The 20,788-nt window shown below is 38.2% G+C and overlaps 1 protein-coding gene across 1 annotated transcript in view; it reads right to left on the bottom strand.

Moving 5' to 3' along the window:
* prrc2c (proline-rich coiled-coil 2C) overlaps window positions 1-20,750 on the bottom strand; it is a 38,467-nt gene extending 17,717 nt beyond the window's left edge. Inside the window, exons 1-14 of the mRNA XM_058755033.1 lie at window positions 20,322-20,750; window positions 16,074-16,243; window positions 15,221-15,398; window positions 14,956-15,068; window positions 14,691-14,816; window positions 14,253-14,548; window positions 14,037-14,116; window positions 6,108-6,247; window positions 4,213-4,300; window positions 3,937-4,120; window positions 1,742-2,324; window positions 895-1,070; window positions 511-763; window positions 7-214 (exon numbers count right to left, since the gene is read on the bottom strand). Coding sequence (XP_058611016.1) covers window positions 7-214; window positions 511-763; window positions 895-1,070; window positions 1,742-2,324; window positions 3,937-4,120; window positions 4,213-4,300; window positions 6,108-6,247; window positions 14,037-14,116; window positions 14,253-14,548; window positions 14,691-14,816; window positions 14,956-15,068; window positions 15,221-15,398; window positions 16,074-16,188 — 2,540 coding nt within the window. The 5' untranslated portion in view covers window positions 16,189-16,243; window positions 20,322-20,750. The remainder of the gene's footprint in view (window positions 1-6; window positions 215-510; window positions 764-894; window positions 1,071-1,741; window positions 2,325-3,936; window positions 4,121-4,212; window positions 4,301-6,107; window positions 6,248-14,036; window positions 14,117-14,252; window positions 14,549-14,690; window positions 14,817-14,955; window positions 15,069-15,220; window positions 15,399-16,073; window positions 16,244-20,321) is intronic.
* Between the last annotated feature and the right edge of the window lie 38 nt (window positions 20,751-20,788).

The following is a 20,788-nucleotide window of genomic DNA, read 5'->3' as shown; positions in this document are numbered from 1 at the left end:
TCTCACCTTGTCTCCTTGCCATCTTCACGCCCTTTTACGGTTGCAGAGGGCAGGGGCTCTGTTGAGGGATATGGGTCAGAACCCCAGACCATTCGAGGCTCACTGGGAACTCCATGTTCTCTGATTGGTCGGGTCAGATGATCAAAAGTGTCTGATCCAGAGCTGCTGTTGTCTGTGGGCTCTCGTCGTACCAGTTGCTTAGGAGGCATTCTCCCTGATGTTGACATACAAAACAATTAACAGACTACACATAGAACTCTTTAAAAAGAAAAAAAAAAAAAAAAAAAGATTAAATTCTCAGATGTAATGTTTTGGTATAATGTCTAGTGACTAGAGATGCATTAAAAAAAAAAAAAAAAAAAAAAATTGGGCTAAACTGAGGAAGTGAAACAGCATTACATTAAAACAACACGGAGTGAAAATGTGTTACTGCATCTTGTAAATGTTACAGTGCTTGGTTTTGTTACCAAATTACTAGGAAGGAAAACCATTTTAGTTTGCAAGACACACCGGGGTGCATAGGAGGCATGTCTAATGGTGGCCGCCCAGACATCATACGAGGATCCATGTAAGATTGCATCATTAGCCAGCGTGGGTCAAAGCCCATTGAGGCAAGGTGTTGGTGGTGGGGGCCGAGAGGTTGGTATAAGGATCTGTGCTGAGGGGGAACTGAACCCCCTGAAGGAGAGACTGGACCCCCTCCACCCTGCTGCTGCTGCTGCTGTTGTTGCTGCTGCTGCCACTGTTGTTGTTTAAGCTGTTCCTGGAGAATTTAAGAGAATAAAAATTACATTACAGTACAGCAGAAATTACTACAAACAATACTAGTTCTCATTTTCATCATCCAGGTTCAAACTAACATCGTATTCTTAAAGCAGGACAATGTGTGAGCACCTGTTGTCTAAGGAACCTTGGTGGTAAAGACTTCTGGAACTGTTTTGAGTATCCAGAGGTGACAGAAGGGCGAACAGCAGTCCCAGTGTCTCCCTCATTTTCCAGTTGAGATGGAAGAGGTGCATCTTCACTAACAGAATGATCCAGTCTGGATAAAGACAACTGAGGCTCCTCAGCTGAAAGGGATAAAAAAAAAAGAAAGAAAGAAAAAAAAAGGAGGATTTTAAATATAACCAGCACACTGCATTAGAAAAAAAACGTGAGCACACCTGGCAGATCCTTTTATCCAAAGTGACAGGGAATCAACCATGACCTTTGCACTGCTAGTGCCATGCTCTTTTGTTTGAGCTACACTACAGGAAAAGTCCATCCAATTACTCAATATATGCATCAAACCAGGTGAGCTTAATTTAGGTTCTTGTCGTACTTGCTTTGGTTGGTCTGAAACAGAGTTTTGACATCCTACCACAACTGTACTATTTTCACTTTGTACTTGAGGCTCTGAATTAAGTCATTAAAATGGACATAAGCTCCAGCTGAACTATTTGATTCTTTAGATTTACAACCAAAATGTCACCTCAACAAAGGCATTAACATTTATATGCAAAAAATAGAAGCTGAAAACATTTTTGGAAATGTTTTCAGCTTCTATTTTTTGAAACAGAAAATGTAACAAGTATGACGGGAGCATGCAAAAATGCAAATAAATCTCATTTAAGATGCTCTGCTTTCAGATTAACAATAAAATGTATCAGAAAATCAAATCAGCTGCACTCCAAACTACTTTTTAGTGCACTTTAGAATTTTAATACCTTTATGATTTTTTTCCCCATCCATTTACATTTACCTCTGGGCTCCTCAGCACTGAAGTAGTCTCTCATTGGTTGTCTCTCCACCTGTCTATGCACCTCCTCCGTTACAGCAGTATCAACCTTGCTTTGGGGTTCTGGGGCAGTCCTATGGACAGGAGGGCTAGGTTGTCGGGTAACAAATTGTGGCACCTCCTCTACAGTGGTATCTGTCCTTTCATGGGTTGGCATGGGAGGGCAGGACTGCTGTGCTGGGGAAGGTGGTGGTTGAGGCTGAGGGGGTGGAGTTTCAGCAGGTAGTTTAGGCACAGTTTCAGTCACTTCCTGGTGATCACCATGAGCTTGCGTTATTGGTTTAGTAGTTTCTGTAGTTGAAGGTCGTCGTTTCTCCTCCAGTTGTTTGAGTTTCTCTTTGCATGCAGCAAGTCTCTGTTCTTCCATGCGGCGTTCCTCCTCCTCACGCCGTCTGCGAGCGCGTTCTACTGCTTCTGAGAGCTCTGACTGCTTCTTCCGTTTCTGTCGCCATGCTTCTGTTTCCTCCTCACCAGTAGGGGGAGCTGTTGTTGGTAACTTTATAACACGGGGACCACCACTTCCCACAGAACGTCCAACAGCTTGGCCCTATACACAAAAAACAATGAAGCAAAAATATGATTTAAAAAAAAAAAGTCGTCAACTGTCAAATCAGTGACAGGAAAATTGACCTTTCGCAAAAACCCGCCCTCCTTAGTCACTGTTGCTATCTCTGAAAAACCAATGCCGCTCTCACACTACACATGTTCTCACGCAGTAAAAAAATACATCGCGGAGCAAAGAGAAAACTGACACCGCACCGACAGACAAGACAGAGCAGGTTATTTCTGGTATGAAAAAGTCTCAGCTTTCTAGGGCTGGTCAGAATACCATTTTTTGAGTGTCGAAGCTTCGGAGGGAGGTTGAACATATTCTTCTCTCTAATAAAGACAGGAATCTCTGTGTGTCTGTCTGTTTGCATTTTTATTATGTCGAGAACCGTTCATCCAGTCGACTTCATGAACGAAGTTTAACAAACTGTAATAAAGAACACGGTAGCATACTTTCAATAACAGCAACAAACATTTTAATTAACGAACAGTTTAAATAAAATTAATTTATGACTGCCGTATTTGCAAGTATTTTCCATGCAAATTAAGTGCACGTTTTTATCATGTGTAAAATTACTGATTAACATGGCGGATAAAAGCAGTTCTCGTTTTTTTACACCAACAATATACTATAGGCGTACTACTTACAGAACTCGGGTGATTTTACAAACTTGATGTACTGCTGTGGTAGGCCTTTATTTACAGCGGTAACCAAAGGAACGCTAAATTGAGGCCATAAGCACCATCTGCTGTCAGAGAGTGAATTAGCATGTTCTTTCAGTCCACTTTCTGTTTTTCTTTTGCGCAGGTGTCTTATGTAGCATAATTTCACATATCTAAAGTCAGACCATTCTATTTTTGCCTTAGATCATGAAATCATGTTTTTTTCCCCTCTAGTTACATAAGGTTAAAATACATATGCCTGTAATTTAACTAAGGTGTACTAAAATGTGATTCCAATTTTTTTTCTCATATTGCGATATAATATCTATATCGTCTGGACAGTGGAAAATACCGTGATATGAATTTTAGCTCATATCGCCCACCCCTAATTTGGCACACTGCCTTTGTCTTGTCCTCACTCAATTTAAAGTGCTCCCACATAGGTCTTCGGCATTTTTGTCTTCTCTTCCAGATGAACTGAAGCATGACATTCAGTCATGGGCGATTCATATTCAAGCGCAAATGAGAACCGTTTCACGGTGATGGGTTCGAGAAAAAAATAAAAAATAAAATATTCGGGTCCAGCCCTACAGTTTCCAAATGGTCTTTTTAAGAAATTCAAACAATAAATACCGTTTTGTGGATCTTTAATGTGTCGTGACAGATCACTGTAGCCCTAAGTTCAAGCGGCACACATGAACCAATTGTCTTTTCATATTTACATAAAGCACGATATAAACATGAACGAACATCAGAACATATTTTATTTCAACCACGGAAAGATGTCAATACACACCAATTTTTAAAGTTTACGTCCACCAAATTTAATATACTCTCCCGTGTGATTTCTTTTTCAACCAAGATGGCAGATTTAGCATTATGAATGGTCAGATCGCCGGTCAATCAAGCTCTTTATGAAGGGTCAATTTTTGTAGTGCACACCATACCTGTTGTTCTTGTGAAGGAACCGTCTTGTTATAATGGACAATATTGCCAGGGGAGGGAGCCCTGAGGTCCCCACTTTCAGCCCATGAGCTCTTGCCGTCACGCCTCTCCTCTTCTCCTTCCTTCCATCCCTCCTGAACATCAGTGTTTCTTGACCGCATACGATCAACTTTAGTCATCCACTCCCTGTGTTTCAGCAAGAAAGGATTTTATAGGGCCAAAGTTCACTATGCCCAAAAAAATTATGTATAAAATAAGCCACAAAGATGAGTGCTTACCAGTTATCGCCTTTCTCCTTAGCCGAATGGTTCTCCTCATCATCACTAAAGTTCAGTTTCTCAGTATAATCAACTTCCATTTGAGCACCTGAATAAGAACAAAAATGGTGACTCAATAAATTGGGTTATTAGCCATTTCCATATTTCATTTTATATTTAAACCATTTGTTAATTATGAACTTTATAAATCACTTTATCCGATTATCTTCCATGACCTATTGAATATAAAAGTATTCATAACATGAATAAGTACTGATATCAGTGAAAAAAATATATTTTACAATGTAAATTAGTGTTGTCACGGTACCAAAATTTCAGTATTCGGTACCGATACCAGTGAAAATCAACGGTTCTTGGTACCAATTTCGGTACCACATGCTAATTAAAAAACATTTTTAATAATAAAGTCAAACAAAAATAAAATGTACAAAAATCAATGCCATTCTTTATACTTATTTAAATTGTGTTTCAAGTTTTTCCGCAAGTAATAAAAGTATGAAAAACAGTAAACAAGTTTCACCCAAATTTAATTTGTTTTTTAAATAATGAAATTTAAGCACATTTAATTTTTTTGGTAAATAAAGGGGATTTACTATTAAAATATGGAAGAAATATTGTGAGATTATTTCTTTAAAAATAAATATTTATAAAAAAAATTTCAACAGTAGTAATAGTATCACATACATTCTAATAAATAATAGTAATATTTCTGGCACAATGTCTCTAAGATAAACTTTTATTTTGACAGGTTGCAGTGAATACCTTTAAATTTCTGTGTAGCTATGTGACATGACGCTGGCTTTACTCAATGAAACGGTAAAATGCTCGCAAAGTGACTCTCAGAGCAGTTCTGTAGATGTTGTTTATGTATTTGTCCTCATTGAGACGGCAGATGCTGAAATCACCGTGAGCGTCACGCGCGCTTCAGTGTAGTAAAAAAAAAATAAATAAAATGCGCGTCTCTGCCATTCACTCATTCACAAAGAGACTCGCAGAACATGCGGGATTCATATTTGAATCGACTTTTGCAACTTAATATTTACATAAATAAATAGTGACCTACTTTTGATTAATTGATCCAAACTTTGACAAATTCCGTTCCATTCCGTGCTAAACTGTAAATTCCGTTTTTATAACTGGATTCCGAGATTCCGTCCGCGTTTTCTGCATCGCGGAAATCATCGGGCCGTACGCGTCAAGAACCGGGCTGACCGGGTACTCGGTACCACTGGTACTTAAAAAAAACCTGGTACCGTGACATTTTCATTTTTTTTGTACCGACTTGGTACCGAAGTACCGGGTCTTTTGACAACACTAATGTTAAATGATGCAGAAACAGACCAATTGACGATTTCTACTGTTGCACTTTACTAGGGATGCCACGAGAAAATTTCGATATTTATAGCTTTTGAATATTGAATTCTTGAAAATGCTAAATTCATTATTATTCACAACAACAAAACAGTACAATGACAAACTCACTTAAACATTTACAGCAAAACTAAGAGAGTTCACATACAGAACCCCACACATAACATGCAGACAAAAATCTATTTGTGGCCACAAATTAAGAATTTGTTCCTACGACTTAAGTAAATTTAAATGAGGGAATGAATTAGTATGTGGTCACAATTTAATAAAACAAAAGCTTATAAATTTTCATGTCTATTGTTTAACTAAACAATACCTTTTATTTAAAAAAAGAGAGTAGACCAACAGTGGGCTAGTAATTTAAATGGTGTATGGCCAAGCACCATGCAATACTGATAACACCAACTACCTTGGGAAGCCTACAATGTACATTCTTTACCACCCAACCCTTCTGTAAACCGTGAATCCAAAAAAAAAAAAAAAACAACAACAAAAGCAAACAAACATCCAACTGTCACTCTCACCTGCCCAACCCTCATCAGCATCAGTGTCCAGATTGTCTAGCTCTTTTAGTTCAGTGGCACTAACAATTGATGGCCTGTCTGGATCCTGCAGCCATGCCTGACAGGGAGGCTGGGTAGGTCTTCCACCAGGCCGTGGACCCCTAAGTGGAGAAAAGAGAAAAACATGAGGAAAAAGCTAGACTTCACAAAGCTCCTAATGTCCTGGAAGCAGGGATGCACGATATATCGGCCACCATATCGGTATCGGCCAATAAATTCTCATTTTTTCTGTTATCGGTATCGGCCCGATAAGAAAATTTGGCTGCTATCTTAAAGCCGATAAATAATGCATTATTTCCTTCAGAGACTCTTCAGATGCACACTGTTCGCCATGATGGTTTTGAAATGCTTGAAATGTAAATGGAATCACTTCGAAAAGGACAATACACTTAAGTGCAACATGTGCAGGGCAAGTCTGTCATAAAAGCTACATAAAATTATAATGTAAACATTACTGTAAATAATGTTGCTGAATCTTTGTGCACCCGTGTTTTGTGCGTGCGGTGAGCACGCCCACAACAGAGCTACACCTCCATGACAATTAAGTGTGCATTTGCAGCCTTTTGTGCAATTGTATGTTGTAATATTGTGTTTATTTGATGTATATCTGATTTCTCTCATATAGAATGCATTTGGTTAAGTTAATGGAGCACTTCAGCTTACCGGTGATCATCTTTAGCTCAGCGTATGCAGCTCAAACAGCACAACATTAATAACTATGATTGGGAATGCCGTGTATATAACATTCTAATGAGAACATTATAATAAAATGTTGTGGATTCTTTGGGTTTATTTGCAGTGTTTCAGCGCGTTATTATGGGAAGAGCGATTCCACAACAGGAGTTTCACATTCTGATAGCACGCAATAACTGTGTCATTTTGTACATTTATAAGTTCTAATATTATTTTTATGTTGTATTAATATCATAGGATGCATTTCCTTGAGTTAAATAAGCTGCCAGCAAAGCACTTCAGTTTACTGTGTTCATTCAGCTCTTCAGCTTCAAAACGCACAGCTCGAACGGCAGTGCACAATATTAATAACTATGATTGGGACTGTCATATGCATAACATTATAAAGAGAAAACTACCGTAATAAAAAGTAGTGAATTCTTTGGGGTTTATCTGCTGCGTTTCAGTGCTTTGTTATGAGAAGAGCCAAAAGCGCGTCCACGAGTTACCCATCTGACTAGCGCATCAGGGCTTGCAAAATTTCAAAATCCCTGGTAGCCCTTTGGGCAGGTACTCTTCAGATTTTGGTAGCCCAAAAATTTATTTAACTAGCCCAAATTAAAAAATTACTATTCTATTTTATTATTATTTTTTTTTTTAAATATAGAAAATCAGATAGGAGTTTAAAATGTCAATCAAAACTAATTTTCAATACACAAATAAACAAATATGAAGGAAGGAATTTTATTTCACTATTTACAGGGTATCTGCAGAATTTAAAAAAATATATTTAAAAGGCAATTTATGACCCATTTTAAGAGCTGCACAAGTAAAATGAACACAGAATGAGCGGGGTTGGACAATGTCTATGGTAATATACAGTTTTGAGCCATAAAATTACATTATTTACAGTTCAGATACAGGTTTTCACAAAAACAAATCTTATACAACAGCGTTTCAGGCTATATACCGTTTTTATGAAAAGGGACCAATCAAGCATATAAATTATTATGTTAATTTAAAACGTATAAATATTACTGTATTAATTGTTTAGATTTTTAGAAGGCACATCAACTTCTTTCTCATTTACATCCAGTGTTGGGCAGTAACTAGTTACTAGTAATTTAGTTACTGTAATAATATTACTTTTTGCAGTAACTAGTAGTGTAACTAATTACTAATAAGATTTCAGTAATAATAGTACAGTTACTTTCCATAAAACAGCTTAGTTACTTTTGATGCCTCAACCCCGCTGATTTAAAATCTAACAATCAAATATTTCCTTGATTTATTTTCATAAATCTCACGAGTCGCACATGCATGTGATGTCCCCAGTGTAGCAGGCAAGCTTGGAATATGGAAAAGCTTACATTCAGCAGATAGAAATACTGCATTATATTGATTTTGTCAGGAAAAAGATGATCTGAACACTGTTGTGTATTACTTTACTGGCATGACATCCCACCCACATCCCTCTGATCAGCATGTGGTACATTATTACTATAAATAAAAAATATTTTTGGAAAATTAAACAGTTTCTTATAAACTTATGTGATTTGATACAATACATAATGAAATATAATCGTATATGGGTAACAGAGAAATTACAATTAGCTTCAAGCTACACACGACAATTAATGAGATGAATACAACACTTCTACTTGAATGTCACTATCAATCACTATTGAGTGTTTGTAATAACTTCTGACTGAGATCCGATGTGGATTTTGGTCAAATGATGAGGCAGAAATATGTTAGTAACATTCTAGAAGAATTTTATCTGGAAGATACACAGTTACAACGTCTGTGGGGCATGAAGAAAAAGTAATGTAACTAGTAGTGCAACTAATTACTGTTGGCAGAAAGTAATAAGTAAAGTAACAATATTACTTTTGAAAGGAGTAACTAGTAATGAGTAATAAATTACATTCTATTAGTAACTAGCCCAACACTGTTTACAACTCTGTGTTTGCTGCGTAAAAACATGAGTTGATATTTTGCATTGATCTGACCATAAACAGCAACAAAGGCTTATTGGAAATGCAAATTCATTCTCTGCCACGAAGTGGCGCTTTAGGAGCCTGAAATATTGTGGTTTCCCCGGAAACGCTGTACACAAAGCAGCTCCGCGCACATAAACGCTGCTTTATCAGGAATTATAGGTAAAATGAAATTAAAATGCCAACGACACATTTCTGAGGACAGTCGGTTACCTTCAGATACATTCACATAAGACATCCACGCCGCGTTTTGACTTGAAATGTGCAGCGCTGATTATTTATTCAATGACATCATTGCCTTTAAGTTTAATCCTGCCGTATCGCGACTCTTGTCTTTCCGTCCCCAACTGTAAGACCTCTTGAAATTATAATTAAGGCATTTCTTATAAACGTATTTAAAACGTTTTATGGCCTTAATTTTGATACAACTCACTTTCAGAGTTTGTAAGGACCCGCGGGAGATCTGTAAGGTAGCCCGTCGGGCAGGCAGTGATATATTTTGGTAGCCCAACTGGAAAACACAATAGCCCTGGGACATCGGGCTAGCGATTTTACGAGCCCTGCGCATAATTTAGTTCAAGATAACTTGTGCATTGTATATATGCATTGTCTTTTTGTGCATATATAAGTTGTAATATGTTTACATTCTATAAATATCTGGTTCTCATATAGCCTAATTAACCCGCTATAACAAGCACTTCAGTTAACCGCTGTTCATTCAGCTCTTCAGTTACAGTGCACGCAGCTCAAACAGCAATGCTGCCATTTAAAACAGTGGTATTCATTTGTTACTTTTTCAAATTCACTGATGCATTATTAATAATTACCACCACTTTCATTTTTCTCTTATAATTTATCAACAATATGGTTTAGTAATTCAAATCATTTCATTACTGTCCGTGCAGAGGCTATTTCATTTTATTGATCCATGGCACATGCATTTTGATTCTTAACACATGTAATGATGTCCAATGACTTGTTTGCATTATTTATGCATTATTTTATTTTGTAAGACTTTTTATGATGAAATTTGATAATGGGAGAGTAAAATTATTTTTAAAACGTTCACTGTTCAAACTAGGCTGCTTATGTTGAAGTTGTTTGGGATGTGGCTTTTAATGACGAGACTTTTTTTGTAATCAAAAAGTACATACAAATTTGGATATAGATTTATCAGCCAACATATCGGTTATCGGCTTTCAAATATAGACCATTTCAACGGCTATTCGGCTGTTTAAGGAAGTGACGTCTTTGGTCCTCGGACGTTTCCGGTTAATGTTCGAGCGCATTCAAAACAATGGCGGCAGGCGCTTGATACACAGTAGGATTGCGATAATTTATTTAATCCTGCTGTTTAAATGGTCAAAATTGAGATCCTTGTTGCTCAGTGGTTGGGTGCTCCCTCTGGGCTGGAACTAACATTTATTTATAAATAATCGGAAATTAAAGGGTTAGATTTCCGAGAAACGCGCCTGGATTGCAGCAGTGAAGCGAGAAGGCAGAATAGCAACTAGCAGCTCTAGGATATACAGCGAACATTTCCATTCAGGTAAGGAAATATTGTCCCCCCCCCCCCATTTGATTATTTGTATTTCTTTACGTTAACTCTTCAAGTATGATACAGCATTGTGTTTCCATCATTGTTTACATATGCACCTAGCGTTTTGATTCTTTTTTTAGTGAAAAAGGCCAAGCTTTATTTCCGTTTTATTGCAAGCATTATGAGGGCTTCAGCTATCTTGTCAGCAGATAAATGCAGTGCGTAACACATTATAGAAATGTATACTGTAAACTTGAATGTTGTATAGTGTAACAGTTAACTGCAGTAGTTTACAAAAGGTAACGGTAAAAAAAAAATGTCATCACTTATTAAGCTTGTCTAATGTTAATTCCAACATGTACTGATGTATTAAACAATAATATAATTATTTTTAAATATTGTGCATTAAATTAAATAATTGTTTTTCTACTTTTGTCTTTAGGAAAGCCATCATCTGTAATGTCACTGAGTGCTACAGGGAGACAGGACAGTGCCAAACCACATGTGACCATATGAACACCCAGATGTGTTTGAGAACTTGAGGATGAAATGCAATGTAGTACTTAAAGCTGCTCATGGCCAGGCCAGATACTGACTGCTTCTTTTGATATTGATCACATATTAATAAATTTGGTGGAAACAGTTGAAAGTGAGAGATGTCTTTTGTTTATATGCAGTATTGGTCAAAGTCACAATATACATTACTATTAGTATTAGATTTATTACTATTAGACATTACTATTTTTAATGTTTTTTAAGACGTCTCTTATTTTTAAGACGTCTCTTATGCTCACCAAGCCTCCATTTTATTTGATCAAAAATACAGACAAAAACAGTAATATTGTGAAATATTACATTTTAAAATAATGGTTGTGTTTTAATATTCTTTATATTTATTTCTGTGATGCTAAGCTGAATTTTCATCAGCCTTTACTCGTCTTGTCACATGATCCTTCAGAGATCATTCTTATGTGCAGATTTGATATTTGGTTATTGTCAGTGTTGGAAAAAATTGTGCTGCTTAATATTTTTCTGGAACCTGTGATGCTTTATACAGAATTGATTGATTGAATCCTGGCAGGGATTTTCAAAATATAGAAATCTTTCCTAACAGTATGTCCTTACTATCACTTTTTTAATCAATTTAAAATCCTTGCTGAATACATGTATTAATATTCTTTCAAAAAATAAATAAATACTGACCCCAAACTTTTAGTAGCATGTTGTTACAAAATATTTATATTTTAAATAAATGCTGTTCTTTTATTCTTCAAAGAATCCTAAAATTATCACAGGTTATAAAAAATATTAACCAGCACAATTGTTTCCAACACCGATAATAAGCATATTAGAATGATTTCTGAAGGATCATGTGACACTGATAACTGGAGTAATTATGCTGTAAATTCAGATTTGATCACAGAAATAAATTATATTTTAAAGCACATTAAAATAGAAAACCATTATTTTAAATTGTAATAATATTTCAAAATATGACTCTTTTTGTCTGTATTTTTGATCAATTAAATGCAGGCTTGATGAGCATTGGAGACTTCTTTCAAAAAGTCTGTTTTGTTTTGTTTTTCTCGTCTGGTCGACGCTACAGAGCTCTGAGCACCAGAACGGCCAGCACAGGAACAGTTTCTTCCCTCAGGTAGTCAATCTCATGAACACCTGACAATAATTGTGGAACACACACTATTTATACACTTATACACTTATTTATCTAACACACATACTTAGTCTACATTTCAATTGCACATAATATACCTGTACATATAACTGTCTATTGTTATATACCTGTACATGCAATTGTCAATTTGTATATTGTAATTCCTTATTTACTTGTTCTATTGTTTAATTCTTCTTTTTATTATCTGTGTCGCTGTCATTCTGTTGCACTGTGGAAGCTTCTGTCACAAAAAAAACAAATTCCTCGTATGTGTAAACATACCTGGCAATAAAGCTCATTCTGATTTGGAAAAACATTAAAAATAGTAATAGTGCCCACACTTTTGACCAGTACTACTGTATGTGTATGTGTTTACAGTAAATGTGCATAAACACATTTATACCCACATATATACACTGTATTTAGTGTGTGTGCATTTATTAATCTGCATGTAGGCTATACTTTTATCTTTTAAAAAAAACTAATAAAAGTGTGTGCAAAACACGGTAGCCAGCACTGAATTGCATTCATCTTATTTGTGACAACATGATGGCTGATAGAGCATTCAAATTATTTCTCGCACTGTTCCACAGCAACAAACTTAACCAAACTAAGCACACACTTTAAAATGAATGAAATCAGTAATAATGACATGTAGTGATTAGTTTATTAGCATTCATATAGCGTTGTAATATACATGCATGTTCTGTAAAACTGCAGTGAAACTATATGTATTGTGAAAAGCGCTATACAAATAAATATGGAGAAGAATATTTGCATAGATATACAGACTGACCCAGCAATGCAAGTGAAATGTCAACTAATCAGCTCCCCGGACATCTTGGCGACAAACCATGATAAGTACGTAAGTGACACTGTTTGTCTAGCTTCAGTTTAACCAAACATAAGACTGATGTCATCCATTGTATGAACAAATGATCCCAAACTTTCCACTATGGAGTTAATTGTAAGCATCCAGACTGCGATACATTTACCGCCATCTCTCGCATACATGCACAGGAAGCATCAGTCAGAGCTGCTTTGAGCTGTCCGGAAGACTACTTTTAATGCTCCTTGTAGGTTTGCGCCTCAGACATATTTTGGACGTATTCCAATCACCGTTTATTTAATTATATATTAAATAACTTAAATATTACGCTTTCGCTAGACTTAAATAGTACGCGCTTGTTTTGACAGATCTGAGATTTAAAAATGGCGCTACCGGAAATGCTTCAGGGCCAGACATGCGCAGTAGAGTTCCAACGCCTTTGTTGTTGTTTACATCCTTGAAATGGTCTATAAAGAATTATCATCAGCCAAAATTTTCATATCAGTACATCCCTACCTGGAAGTATTCCAAAATACCATTTTGCTTGTCTTGAAAATTTCACTTTCAATTGCTTCCACTTTCACTTTTAACCCTTCAGACAAATTTAGGTCAATAACTAGTTAGAACTGTAACTTCAACTTTAGAAAGCACCGTCTAACGTAAATACTTCAAATTCATCAAAATAAATTATTCATGGCAACAAAAGTTAATTCACCCGTCTTTCGGATGAGACGTTAAACCGAGGTCCTGACTCTCTGTGGTCATTAAAAATCCCATGACACTCATCGTAAAAGAGTAGGGGTGTAACCCCGGTGTCCTGGCCAAATTCCCTCCACTGGCCCTTGTCTATCATGGCTTCCCAATAATCCCCATCCACTTGATTGGCTCTATGACTCTCTCTCCTCTCCACCTGTAGCTGGTGTGTGGTGAGCGCACTGGCGCCGTTGTCCTGTGGCTGCCGTTGCATCATCCAAGTGGATGCTGCACACTGGTGGTGGTTGAGGAGAGACCCCCCACATGATTGTAAAGCGCTTTGGGTGTATTGCAATACACATTAAAAGCGCTATATAAATGCCTCCATTCATTCATTCAAAAGAAAGGACAAAGTAACACTGTCTTTCAACTTTTGCCTCTAGATCTTAAGCCATTTAAGTTCAGACCTTATGGGATCACTTACTTGGACATCTCCTGTTGTCCAGGGTACCTAAAGCTGCCTTGTACAGGAGGAAAGGGCCCTCGAGGGTAAGCATTGAACATCTGAAAAGATAAAGCGCACATTAAAATATCACTGCCAAATACACTTCACAAAATCCGTACCAAACAAAACAATACATAGCAGCATGTCACATTTCAGAAACTAGATGAAATTACAAACAATGGCTAAATTACTCACATATGGTGGCATCATGCTCCTGAACTGGGCAGCATGGAACGGAGATGCCATTCCTCTTGCCGTTTGCTGGCCACCATTAAGTTTATGCTGAGGGGCAGTAGGTGGGAGCCTGTCTCTGGCATCTCTCTTTTCTCTGCTCTCCCCAGCAGAGGGTTTCCCTGCCTCATCGGAGTCCCCAGAGGGAGATGGTGTGCCTCGACCCACACTTGACTCCTCAGAGGGCTTACCATCGGCCTCTGAGGGGCTGGGAGCAACGTTTAAGTTCCTGCCTCCACCTTCCCGCCAGCTACCCACATCTGAGCAGGTAATGGAGATGAAAGGTGATTTATATTTAAGAACTCTCATTAAGAAATTGCTGAATATCTTTTTTCCCCCAAACAGTTGCAACCAATAAGTTAAACAAAGCTCATAAGAAAAGGTGAAGGATGATGGTCGTACTCTGAGGCCTGAGGCTGGGGCCCGGCCCGTAGGGTTCATCTTCCTGATCGCCTGATTTCTCCGCCTCACCCGCCGCCTGCAGACTTGGAAACTCCTGATGGAACTGACTGCTCATCCGAGGAGCTCCTGTAGACACAGTGAGACTTAAGCACTTGACTTCAGATAAATCTGCGGCTTAAATTTGTTTAGATAAGGATTTACAGTTCACCAAGTAGCATTTTGAGAGTGAACAACAATGAAAAGGTTTACAGAGGAAACGGCTTACCGTCCAGCTGCCCAGACTGTTTGCTGTTGGCCCAGGAGCGGCTGCCTCCCAGAGGGGCATCAGAGGTCTGGGGCACAGTTGGCTTAGGCTGTGGTGGAGGGGTTTCTTGTTGCCTACAATCATAAAAAAAAAAAAAAAGGGCCAGTGGAATAGAAGAATCTAATGACTGCAAAACACGCAGGACGATGTGAAAGTATGTTTGGAAAATCCAAAACTCATCTTTCAACAGTAACTACACCTATCATTTAAGAGGGTGGAGTTTTACCGTTCGTCTCCTGGTTGATCTTGTCTGGAGGCCCATCCGCTGCCGTCCTTGGGTACGATGCTAACGTTGGGATCGTTGCCTTTGTTCTCAGCTTTTAGGCTGGGCAGGTTAGCCGGAGGGGGCATGCGTCGACTGACCGCAACTTTGCCCAAACTTTGGAGCCCATGTCTAGCAGCAACTAAGTGGAAGAAAAGAAAGAAATTTCAGTTTTCTGACCAAAAGTCATTTACATTTATATTTAGTCATTTAGCAGACACTTATCCAAAGCGACTTACAAATTACGACAACAGAAGCAATCAAAACCAACAAAAGAGCATTAATATGTAATAAAATGAACATCATTTGTTCAGGAATATTGTTAATATGACCAATATCTTACAACAAATGTTCTTGGGCAGTCTCTCTCTATCTTTAAGCTCATAGGAATGCACAGCAGTAACTGAGTGGACAAAGGCTGCTTATTTGATCCAGCAATGCAAAGGAGGCTGATCGGGGAGCTCAATGAAAGACAGTTCAAAGACTCCAGTGAATTACTTGACACTCTACTCAATGAACCATTCTTATTATAAGAGTTAGAGAGCAAATTACTACAAGTTACCCAAGTCATGTGCAAGTCACAAAATCTGGCAAGACTTTCTATAGACTGTCTATATTAAATGTTATTTAATTAATTTTAATGCAAGCATTTTTCTGTTTGCTTCATTGTCTTTATGCAAAAAGCAGTTCACCATTTTAGGTTTCGAGGTGAAATGTAACCTGAACATGTTCTTGACAGCTATTGAGGGATTCACCCCACCACAGAGAACTCAGTAATTAACAACAGCTTGTTTGTAAGAATGGTCAGTTGACTCACCTGCAGTTTTCTGGGTCTCCAGAGACTTGCCCTTGTAAGTGTTGAAGAGGCTAAGGGTTGCATACTTGGTCTTGCCATCCTTTGCCTTGGTGCTCTGCCCTGACTTCTCGGACATTTCGCTGGAAACTCATTGAGTCTGGTCCTGCGGCCTCACCCCTCAGAACCAGCCCCTTAGAAGAGCACAAGAAATAAAATATTCAGTGAGCAGATGGTAAACCAGATACTTTCTCTAATATTCCACCTGCACCTCTTAAGCATTTTAAGTAGGGCTGAATGATATATCGTTTCAGCATCAATATCGCGATGTGCACATCTGCAATAGTCACATTGCAGGATGTGCGTTTTTTTAGTATACTGATTGTTAGATTTATACAGAATCAATTTCAAGACAGCTGTCGCATCCCGCCACCCCGACACTTCCGTGTCTATTCGTGCCTGAAATAACACATGCGCGCAAAATATCGTCAAAATGCATGTCTCTGCAGTCAGCAAATCCTTGCAAACAGTTGCTTATGGCTTAGGTGAAGGTAAACAATTGATAAAGAAAATGGATAGTATATTGGTTCACAGCAGTTTAATGTTCCTAAGGCTTTCTGCGTCACGAATATTAATCAAGAAAAATCTACTTTTGTAGCTTTAACAGATTTATTAGATTTAATTTATACAGTGAAGACTATGCAGTGTTATTTTACATTTGATTATTCAACCAGTATACCTGAATACTGTTAGACTTACCAGAAAAATATGAAGCACTGTTTATTTAATTTATATCTTTGTTCTATTATATTTATCTATGCTTGAAATATGTTTATTTTTCTATGCTGATTTACTCACCTACAAAAATCACCCCAATAATTTGCAATTAATAAATTGCAATGCGAGTTTTCCAATATCTTGCAGCCCTAATTTTAAGCAGTATTTCCTGTCAGGCTTAAGAGCAGGCTACATCACAACACCAGGAGCCATTGTTGAGCAACTACAGAGACAAACAGACAAATGTGCACGCGAGGAAGCAACCCTACCCAAATACAGCGTATGCGAATGACAGCCTTTATACTCATTTCACAAACATTACTAAATAAGATTCAGTGGTTCAAACTGGAAGGTTTATTCAAGGCCATGCCCCCAACATCCAGAGAATAACTAAAGCAGTAAGTGCACAATCAGGCTTTTATCAGACTTTCCTACTTCCTGGTTAAGGCAGAATCTCATGTGCTGAATTTATTACATATACACTAACACTTCCAAAACATTGACCAACAAGTTTGACTAGCCATTATATCAGTCTATAACAACTTGCGTGTCTTTGAAGGAAATGGACTGCAAAGGCAGTCAGAACTCTACATCTTTGAATCCCAATGGTTCAAATCGATGAAGCACATCATGTTGCCATGCCGATGTCAGTGTAGATGGTGAAGAGACAGTAAGGGGAGGGGTGCGGCAATCTCCCGTGAGCCACATGGGGCTCCATTCATAATTGATGTGGTGTGAGGGCTTATGCCAAGACAGCACAGTAGAAGCAACAGGGTCACCTCATCATGTCCATACACAATTAGATTTACTGCACTGCACACTGAGAAATATTAAGATAATGTGGTATTGTTCACAACTACATTTATATATAATGCCATCCAGAACAAAAATTAACACTGAAATCTTCAGAAGCCGTTAGAAATCAGCTTTAATATGAATGAACATAAGACTGAACACTGAAGCAACAAGCCTCAAAACCATTTAACATTTGGTCACTTCTGGGAGAGAGTTAAAAGGCAACAATCATGCCAAATCAAATACATACAGTGCATAAAACTTAACATCATGCAAACCAGCTCTAAACACACACACACAAACTAGAAGTCACACTATAAGACAGAAGGTGTAATGAATACTTTTGGGTTATCAGCATTTACCGACACATTTCATTAAGGAATAACCAGCTTCACTGGTTAAATGCCAGCTTCCTCTCAATCTACACCTCAAGAGATGTCATCTTTATAGAGGTCTGGTGTATTGTAAAGGGAGGAAAGGTTACAGGTAGTTAAATGCAACCAATGGGACTCTTTGTTGAAACTGCCAGAACAGGAGATGGAGACAGACCAATGAATAGCTAAAACCCCCTAAAGAGCATGATTCATTCTTAGGATGTCTCAGACCAAAACGGTTAAGACTGGGAAAAAGTGACTCTTAAATAACTAATTCCAGGCATGTGAAATATTTAACTCATGTTTTAAACAATAGCTACTATTGTTGTGTAACCATTCATATATTAAGCACTGATGAACTTGGTCTGAGAGATTGAGATGGATTTGAGATTTCAATTAAACGTCTTTATTCTTTCAACCCCAACCTCTGGCAACCAATCATCCCGCCCCATCACCTGGCCATCTGCCACCTAAAACACAAGCCAATCACTGCTTTCCAGTGACATTCCCAAATAAGCATGCAAGAAATCACTGGCATTGAGCTGCAGCCCCTGAGGGATGAGAAAAGTCAATATCTTTTCAATAGATTGGTGAGAGGGGCATCCTTAAATCAATGAAGAACATACTCCAATATGAAACCTCACAGCTCAACTAGATCCAGTGTTACCAGGAAGCCTCAAAACATTCACTTGATCTCCTGTGGCTCTGTTTCTTTCTTTGTTAAAAGCACCCCTTAAGGCTTCTTAATTCAACAAATGGTGTTCTTGATGGCAATTCCTCTTATGAATATGTAAAGCTCTTTAAGTGGAAGTCTTCCTCTACTGACACTCACAAGTATCTTCCCTCCTTCTGCACTGTGATGAATCAAATCTTGTTCCTGATTCTGCTGAAAGACTCTGTTATGCTTTGAGCCCAAAGGCTTCTGACTTGCTCAGTTTAATGCCGTTTTCACAAAACCTCATGGATCTATATTCTCAAGGCCCATGAAACATGATACATACAGAAGGAATGAGTAATTTGTGAAGTGGATCACAAAAGAATGAATTATACATTAAGATAACAGCAAGTTGTATAACCCCCATCAAGCCTGCAATATCTAGTTATATTCAGAAAAGTCACGTTTTTATAGAATATTTAAATTTCATAGAAAAACTACAAAAGTTTGCATGCGCTTTATGTATTGCATCATATTTGACATATCAGGCTTTTATGGCCCATATGGTATGAAACAATGAGAATATGGAGCGCCTCACCTAAATTTATTCAGAGGCCCAAAATGAGCAAAAATATGCAATTTGGTGCAGATGCTGTTATTTATATATCCAAAAAGTAAGATGAAATTCTGACAGCTTGTATATCAATGAGTTTTTTTAACAGTATAGCAGACTACTTACATTAAATGCATACAAATATCAGTTGTCACTCCATAACACCAAATAATATGCAACAATAAGAGGACAATTAAATGCTTTGTTTTATGATCAAAGCTCTGTAATTTTAAATTTTAAAATGTCTTTTTCTTGCTAAGCATGTATAATCCACCAATCTGAGGGTGGGAAGGAAGTAAAAGATTATGTACAACAGGTTTTTCACTCACGTTTTCACCATGTTGATCATTTTAGATGCTTTAGTGTCATGCATCAAATACGATACAGTAGAATTTCCAGGATTAAACCTAACATATGCATAAGTCTAACACTGATGGGGACTAAGCATTCAATTCTACTGCTGAGTGCCTCTTAGTACACTTGCTTATGGTAAATTGGAAGTTGGGGACGTTCATTTGCATGCACTGATTTTAATGTTTTGTTTGATGTACTTGGAAAAGTCATGTGAGCCATCACCTTTGGCTAACCTACCTCTGCACAACCAAGAATAGGACACTGGGTAACTACTGCCTTCCTTCACTTCGAACCTGCCTTTCAGATTTAAAATGCAATAATATAACTATCGGTTTGAAGTCGTGTCGATGCATCAAACATGTGATTTAACAAAGCAAATAATTCTCCAAATAACCCCAATAGTATTTTACCGGCAAAATGAGTCATTTATTAAAAATGGCTGGTCAATTGGGCCCTGTGAGGTGGCCTCCAAACCCCCATTCACCCCAAATTCTACCCCAGACTATCCAGTTATCATCTTTCAGCAACATATAAACTAAACCTGCCCATATTAATGCCGACCTATGTGAGAGAAAAGAAAACTGGTTTTGGTTGCGTGATTTCTCGTTGCTCATGGCAGTGCTAACATTAGCCAGACTGTGTCTTTTCTTCTAAGAGAGCAGCAGAAGCAGCAGCACGCTGACTAGCCGTTAACGTTAACTTACCTGTCTCCGCCGGTCCCGTCTCTTTCTTCAAGTATATCGTTTATTCCGTCCAGAAGGTCTGTGTCCTGGCCCTTTGTATTGTGTGTTTGAGCGTGTGTTGTTTGAGAAAGAGGCCGGCTGTGGATTACAAAAAGCTCGTGCTACGCTAGTCCCAGCTAGCCGAGCGGTTAGCGACCCACAAAAACCTCCTCCACAAAAGAGAGAGAAGCGTTTATCTCCCTCTCCCTGTCGTTTTCTTTCTCTGTATGTGTGTGTGGTCGCGCCGCCGGTGTGAGGTGAGCAGTAACGGGCGGTTGGCGGTTTCTCGTGCGCTCGAGAGAGGGCCCCGCTCGCGCCGCGGCCTGTCGCACAATCAAAGATGGCAGAGCGCCAATCCACGAGAGCCTGACGTCAGCGCGTACAGGCGCTGCGCAGCGTCAGCGACCGAAGGAGCGTCTTTAACATGTGAGACACAGCAGATGGCGCTC

This window comes from Onychostoma macrolepis, chromosome 20, assembly GCF_012432095.1.
Source record: "Onychostoma macrolepis isolate SWU-2019 chromosome 20, ASM1243209v1, whole genome shotgun sequence".
Taxonomy (NCBI): domain Eukaryota; kingdom Metazoa; phylum Chordata; class Actinopteri; order Cypriniformes; family Cyprinidae; genus Onychostoma; species Onychostoma macrolepis.
The sequence above is the reverse complement of the archived record's forward strand: the minus strand, read 5'-3'. Positions and strand labels throughout refer to the sequence as shown.